General features: G+C 33.3%; 1 protein-coding gene across 1 annotated transcript; it reads right to left on the bottom strand.

The window, feature by feature from the left end:
• Nucleotides 1-2503: 2503 nt before the first annotated feature.
• Nucleotides 2504-3079, bottom strand: LOC111408431. The gene has a single exon (XM_023038192.1). The coding sequence runs from the start codon at nucleotides 3077-3079 to the stop codon at nucleotides 2504-2506; it is 576 nt and encodes a 191-aa protein (XP_022893960.1).
• Nucleotides 3080-8280: the final 5201 nt, after the last annotated feature.

Below are 8280 nucleotides of genomic sequence, written 5' to 3'. Positions count from 1 at the left end.
TAGTTCTAAGAATTCATTTATAACCGCAGCAATTATTATAGGTATCTCTACACGTTATATTAATTTACCGGATTTTAGTATGTGGTCTAAACAAGAATTCGCATCTTTATGCAATTATTGTTCACGAAATCATTGAATAATTGACTAGAAAATTCATAGCATTGAGAACATAATTAAAATTCACACATGTAATTATAAATGGGTCTCAATACGAGGCTGAAATTGATGCATAACTTTTTTTTAGGTTGAAACTTGATGTGTGATCATGCTTTGATTATATTTCATCCCTTTGACATCTTTCTTTATCCAATTGATTCAAAGCATTCTTGAATCTTTATCATTTGGTCTGACACAACTTTTTGAGTATTTTCACTTTAGTCCCTAAACTTTGGATCTCTTACAACTTAGTCATTTTCTCTAATTTTGTCAACTTTTGCTTATTTTCTTCAATTTCTTATATTGTCATTGAATTTTACCTATTCAACATGAAATACAATCATTTAGATCATAATTCATCCGAGAAACAACTAAATATCATCATTTTAAAACACTGAATAAATATATAAAATACACTTATCAAATACCCCCAAACTAAAATATTTATTTGTCCTCAAACAAAACTATCATCTAAATAACTACGAACACACAAGTATGCAAAAGATAATTGGTTGGACAATAAAGCTTTTTACTTCAAGATTCGAAATTTTGACGTTTATTCCACAAATATGCTTCAAGTCTCAATACCAAACCAACATCTACTCCGCCAATGCAAAATCGACATGTGTGTATGTGTGAAGAATTAAGTAGACAATAATAAATTCACCAGTTGTTCCAATTCCCAACCCCTAATGGTCATATATGTCCTTTCTCACTTGTAAGATTCACAGACCCCCAAACTTATTCCATTTCACTCTTTTCCCAACGTGTGATCTAATGTTGACTTATTCCTTACTATCCTTACCTCTCTAGTTCAGGTGGACATCACTAGTTGCAAGTCAATACTTCAATGAACAGGGATTCTCCAATTATTCGATTGTTTTGACCTCCAAAAATCAACTAGGTTAATATCCTTCATCGGAGGTGAAATTCCCTTAAATAAATGTTGGGGCTTTAACCAAGATATTTAGTGCCTTTATATATATATATATATAATTTTTTTTTTTTTGTCATTCTTTCCATTAAGCTTTCTGGATGACCCCTGTAGCAGGTTTTAGGCCGATGACTCCCAAGCCAAATGATTTTAGGGCACTAGATTTTAAACACCTTTATAGGCTTACTGACCCGAGTCAAAAAGGCTTCGAAGAAAAATTTTTTTCAAGTGCAACTTCATCTCCATTAAGTTTTCTAAATGACCCCTATAGCGAGTTTTAGGTAGATGACTCCCAAGTTAGACGACTTTAGGGTACTAGGTTTTAAAATACCCTTGCAGACTTAATCACTCGAGTCATAAAGGCTTTAGAGAGAAATTTAAAATTTTTAAATGTATATACATTGATTAGTGCAATGCCCCTTATCACACAATTATTTAAACAAACCGACCTCAAACTTAAGACTTTCGCAGAGTTTTATCATGTTAGTCTCACACATGGAATCCACATTCATATCCGCATCTTCCTACAACTGTAAAATCATCTCCAAACTTAGATAAATTTTGTCTAAGGATAGATAATTTAATATGGTTTAGGTAAAACATCTATGTCCAATTAAATCAACCTATTTAACAAATGAATCAACTTGTTTCATCACAGTGTCAGATTCAATTCTAGTACACGTATAATATCAAGTTTTGCAAGGTTAATCGTCAATCAATATAGCATGTATCATATCCACAGTTCATAAATCAGAATCAAATCTCAAAGTAAAACGTAATTGTAAGCCAAACTGTCCAACTCTCACACAAAAATTTAAGTAGGCAATTAATAATGCATTCCCCCATATTTAAACTAAACATTGTCTTCACTATTAAATTTAAAGGAAAAGGAGGAGGGCTTCCTTGAAATGACAGTATTGCCTATGATGTTGTGGTGCCTTTGTGTGGTATTTGATCGACTCTTCTTCTACATTCTCCTCCAAACTTGAGATTTGTCCCATTTTCTCCATGTCTATGTTGGTTTCAGTGTTCCGTGGCATCATGTTCTTGAAAAATCAAATTTGAAAAATTAAACTCATAGAACAATGGTTACTTAGCTCAAACATCTAATAACCAATTTAATTACTCAAAGATTTATGGGTAGAAGGGGTATGGGTGATGATTCCTGAATAAACTATAAATTAAACTATCCTAGAACTTTGAAAACACAAAAAATAAAATAAAGCTCGAGTTGTCTTCCAAAAAACGCTTCTTTTAAGTCAGTAGCTTGACTTGTGCCACTGATTTATCATGGTGGCTTAGACCAAGTTATTCCATCATTGTACTTTGTATAATTTTCATTTATGCAGCCCTTTTTTGCTCTGCAGATTTTGATTTGTCCATTCTCATTTCTACTAAGAAGTTTCCCAAATTTTAGTATTCTTTCTGACAGTTTCGTTGATCAGGTGGCTCTTCTTCATCACTTCTAGAGCAATCATTTTTATTGGGAGGTTTCTCACATTGAGTGTAAATATTGAATCTCTCCTGCTTGTCCTCCACCCTCAAGATTATTTTTCCCTTCTCCATGTCAATAAGGGTTCGTTCCATTGCCAAGAATTGCCAACCCAATATAACTGAAATATCTCGATCTTCTAGTATGTCCAATATGATGAAATCCACAGGAAATATGAAATTTCCTGCTTTTACGAATACATCCTCAACTTTTCTACGTGGTCTTGCGATTATTTTATCAGTTAGTTTTAGCGTTATTGTTGTTGAGTTGACTTTACCTAGTCTCAATTCCCTATAAACAGAATACGACACTAAATTGATACTAGCACTAGTATCACACAATGCATTAATTAAATAGGAATTTCCAATTGAAATTGTTGAAGTAAAACTCCCTGAATCCTTCAATTTAGGAAGCAATTTGTTTTGGACTCTTGCACTACTTTCCTCAGTTAATACTAAAGTTTCAAACTCCAGAAGCTTTCTTTTCTTTGTCAACATCTCTTTCAAAAATTTCATGTAGCTTGGAATTTGTAGTATCGCATCAATGAACGGCACATTGATCTAGAGCTTCTTGAGAACATCGAGGAATTTTTCATAATTTGTGTCTTGTATGTTCTTCTTAAACCCTTGAGGAAAGGGAATGAGAGGCATGTAAGCTTTGCCTAGACTTGAAAACAAATTCTATCCCTAATTGTATAAAAAAACAAAAAACAAAACTTTCCTTTAATTGACAATTTTTCATGTAAAAAAAAGTCAAATGAACAACAAAAGATAGACGAATTTTATCCCTTTAATTGACAATGTTCATGTAAAACAAAGCTAAACGAACACCAAAAAAACACTTTGATTTCAATATTTTCCACGTGGAAAATTATATCAATTAGACACAATAATTGACAATCCCCATTAACATAATTTTTAGGCAATTCAATTTCTTGAAATTCGTTTTCTTTCCACCCAAATTTCATATTTGCAATCAAACGGACTCTAAGTGCAAATGGCTTCCAGCAGCGGTGCCAAAAAAATTTTGCCTTTTTTTCTATCACAAGTTTATGATCTTGTAACAAGTAATTTAGTAGATCTTTGAGTCTGAATTACTGTTCGCATAATGACTATACTTTAATGTCTAATTCAATATTTCTAACTACTAATTGACAAAAGCAAGCAAAGAGTTGTGACTATTGTTTTGTTTTAAATACTTGAAACTATCTCGATTGCACTCAAAGGTCGGCTGAAGATTCAACTATTGGATGGATATTAGAGCATAACAATTTTACCTATTGATCCTCGTTAAATCTTAATTCAAGATTCATAGGATAATTTAGTATTTGAAAGAATTCTTTTTTTGTATTCAATTTACCCCTCTTGAGTTCTTACTGAGCTATTTAACTAATTTAGTTCCATATCTATATGCAAATCAAGCTTAGTTAAAGAAATATTGGTTTTAAGAATTTATTTAAGACAACAGTAATTAGTATAGGTATCTCTAAATGTTATACTAGATTACCGGATTTTAAAGTGGTCTAAATCTAAAACTCACATCTCGTTTCTTAGTAAATTCACAAAATCATTGAATTAGTGATTGAGTAATTCAAAGCATTGTGTACATAAATCATTGAATTAGTGATTGAGTAATTCAAAGCATTGTGTACATATTTATATTCAACAAATAAATAATGAAGTACTTGAATCTTGGATAAAAGAAATAAAGGTCTCAAAAGATTACATTGTTTATCCTAATATGAAATTTAGTGACTCATAGTAACAGAAGAAAAACTCAAGATTTGTATTGAGGACATCAGCATGTTTTGAATTGAGATGTAGAAAAAATGATGAATTTTGCACAAGTTCTCTTATTGCCTCCAATCTTGATTTCAAACCCTAGTTATTGATTTATTGTTTTTCTCCCTTTTGATTTTCTCTCAAATTCTTAAGTTGTATCTTGTGCCTCTCAATGTGTGGAAATCCTTTAAAAGTGCAAATAACTTGTATTTATACTCTTTCCCACTTTTGTGTTGACTGTAGGTTTCTTTTCTGCTTAAAATGGGCTGAAAATGCAATCCCTATCGTCTTCATGAGGTGTAGCGGAACCTAGTTGCGGCGTATAGCGCCATGTCAAACCAGCCTTTGGTGCCGCATCACCTCAGCTACTCTACATTTGTTGAGCTGGGGCACTACTTTTGCTTCCCTCAATGTTGAGGTTTTTACTCTTTTGTCACTTTCGTTCTTCTTTTCTCCTCAATCTATGCCAACAACCTTGTTTTCTTCTTTCTTTTAATGATTTGTACCCTCTCGCCACTTCTACAAAACAAAACTAATAAACGCCTTAAAAATGATCACTTCTCACAAGATCTAGCTCAAAATTAAGTTAAAAATGGAATAAAACTCGTGAGTAAAACACACTTGTTATACACTCAATTGTTATTTAGAAAAATCATAGTTACTTTCCTTGTATTATAGAACTTCTTCCTTAACTTGTCTATTGTATTTATCATTGAATGTGTTCAGTTTGTTAGATAATAAGACTACCTCAAGTTTTGAACTTGGGGCTTTCAATGGAAAGAGGGACTTTCCTATAGGGAAGCAAAAGATGGGGGGGTTTATTTTAGCATGAGGTCTCTAAGGCTATAGATGGAACTTACCCTAAGACCATGACTCCTGATCAGAGGTTTGAGGTTTATAAGTTAGCCTATTCCTCCATCATTTTGCATCTATCTGATCAGGTTCTTAGCAAGGAAGGAAAATCAGATTCTACCGTCCTTTTGTGGAAAAAATTGGAGGAAATGTATCTTTTTAAGACCTTAGCTACCAATCTGTTCTTGTTAGAAAGATTATTTGGTTTCATGATTGACCCTTTAAAAAAGTTGGAAGATAAATTGGATGTCTTTAACAAATTAGTTCAAGGCATCACAAATATAGGAGAGAAGCTCCCTGAGGAGTATAAAGTAGTTATACTTCTCAATGCTATACGTGAAAAATACAGAGAGGTAAAGAATGCCATAAAGTATGCCAGAGACACGCTTACTCCTAAAATTGTTGTTGACCTCGATTTTTGTATCTCCAATGTAGTCAACAAATTCCAAGGCCTCTCATGTCTACGTAAGTCTATTACTAAGACAAACCGTTTGCAACACATGGCTTCCCCTGGTGGTGGTGGAGTTGGCTGCGTGCATTCAGATGGTCTATATTTTTGGGACCTCATAAGTAAAATCCGGCCCACATCTATTTATAACCTACCACAAGGCCCAAAAAGAAATCTATTGATTTTAACTAGGGATAGACGAAGAGAAACATTGATTTATTGAGCTAATCTTTCCAACTTCGCGTACCATAGCCACATAGAAGGATTCGAATAAGAAAGAGATCGTCGTTCCTGTCACTAAACACAGTGGTGATATGGTCATTGTCCAAAATAATGTGAGATGGACATTTTATATCACACACCAACACACGATTATGTTGGAAAGAAAACGGGTCATCCATGTGAGTTGTCCCAACCCCATAAAGCATATAAAACCGCCTTCCTTGAATCCACTCCAAAATCACTTAACCGCTGGTTCAACTAGAGTCGGCCAACCCGGTCACTGTTTTCCCAAGTCACACACCTGCTTTCATCAGAGAAAGAAAAGGAAGGTCCCTTCCACACATTCAGATCTAAATTTCAATTCGACTTCCAGTAATAAGAAGTAAAGATAAAATTTACCTTCAAAATGGAACCAGGATGTCACCTTCTTGGCCTAGAAATTGAGGCTTGATTTTTGTCATTTTCACACTTCATTTACAGTGGAAAAAGTAAAGCTTACAATGGAGAAGATAAAAGGACTGTGGATGATAGGTGTGTGCCTTATCCATTCATTTTCAATTTATATTATTATATATTTTTGCCCCTGTTAATTAACAATTAAGACTAGCATTGAAGAATTTAATATTTTTAAATTCAGCATAGCTATAGTGTCGTGCTCAATAACACATTTGAAAAATAAGGGGACATCTGTCAACACATGATCGAAAAATTAAAAAATAAAAAACACAACACTCAATCAATTGTTACCACACCATCTTGTCACCTGCTTTTCTATAAATAGCCCTAGCCAAGCAGCATTATTTTTTTACATATTTTCATCAAATTACAGATAAGTATATGAGCTAATTAAATTGGAAAAGATTTATTGTATATTTATTTAAACTTATATTTTAACTTTTTGTTATATAACTAATATAAAATTTTTATAATTTTATATTACTAGTTCAACCCCGGTTCGACCTCTATTTGACCATTGTCCCTTCCCTTTTTTGAGTTGATGCTCGGTCCGATTCTTAAAATATCACTAAAAACGATATGAAATCAACCAAATTCAGGTAGAACACATACAAAAATACATAAAGGGTTGGTGCTTGATTTTGGTGGATTTTACATTTCTAAAAATTGGTACTTGGGTTGTGGCTATCAAATTCCTTCTTTTTTAATTGAATTTTTGACCAAGAAATTGGTACAAGACGGTTTGGAAATCAAGAAAATTAAAGACAAGTAATTCAACCTCGTTTTGGAATTTCAAGTAAGTTCTATAACTCAAAACTTGATTGGAAGCATGCTAGTATGATTTACAAATACCATTACTCTGCAAATGCTCTTATAAGTTGTTTCATTAGATGCAAAATTATATATAAAAATCCGATGCCACATTATTCTCCTTTCACATCTTTCTATTTATAACAAAAAAATGGTATAATTGAAGTGAAGTTGGAATTTAAAGTTGGGCTCGAGCATAATAGCAAGTTTGGTTGGATTTGAAAATTTGAAATTATAAGAGTAAGTCAAGACTTATTTTAAGAAATAAGCTTTTCTGAACTGAACTTTTATCAATTAGCTTTTAAAACAATTCAACGATTAGCAAAATACCTAAAATCAGATTTTATTATTATTATTATTTTTTTTTTTTTTTTTAAATGTGGCTATGTTTGGCCGAAGCCAATGGTTTATAATCCTTGGACCCCATACAAAATTAAAAAACAAAGAGCAAATATCCACGCATACAGTAGCCCATTAAGGTAATACAAAAATCCTTGGATCTTTGTTTCTTCTCCTTCTCCCTGTGGAATTCGAACATTAACGACGGTAGAGTATAACAAGGACTCACACTCAGTAATATATTAATACCGTTCTGCATTGCAGTTTTCTGTCTGTTCTAATCGCTTTGTCTCTCTTCTCCATCGTCTTCCTTAATAATGCCTGATATTTTGTACCCTTTACTAGAACTTTTGGCCTTGATTGTGATGTTTTTGTTGATTCAAGGTCCGCAAAAATGGTGGGATAGATATGCAGAATCATCACAATATGAGCTGCCAGTTGTAAACCGTCAACCACCAGCAGCTCCACAGCGCGCACCACCGCCGCCACTGTCATCACCAACTTCAACTCAATCCCAGATGAAGGAAGGGAAGAAGGATGAAATTGTCATCGATATCTATATCGAACGAGAAGGTGGGGATCGTGAATGCTCTATTTGTCTATCTGAATTCAAAGGCCAGGAATTGTTCCGGTGTCTTCCGGCATGCAACCATGGATTTCACTTTGAATGCATCAAAATATGGTTGGATATCAGTCAAACCTGCCCATTGTGCCGCCGGAGTACTGTCATTGAACCATGATTCTTGCTTTTCTTGTATTACAAATCTAGAACTTTTTCTTTTGATTTTAA

This window comes from Olea europaea, chromosome 13 (genome assembly GCF_002742605.1).
Source record: "Olea europaea var. sylvestris chromosome 13, O_europaea_v1, whole genome shotgun sequence".
In the NCBI taxonomy this organism is placed as follows: domain Eukaryota; kingdom Viridiplantae; phylum Streptophyta; class Magnoliopsida; order Lamiales; family Oleaceae; genus Olea; species Olea europaea.
The sequence above is the reverse complement of the archived record's forward strand: the minus strand, read 5'-3'. Positions and strand labels throughout refer to the sequence as shown.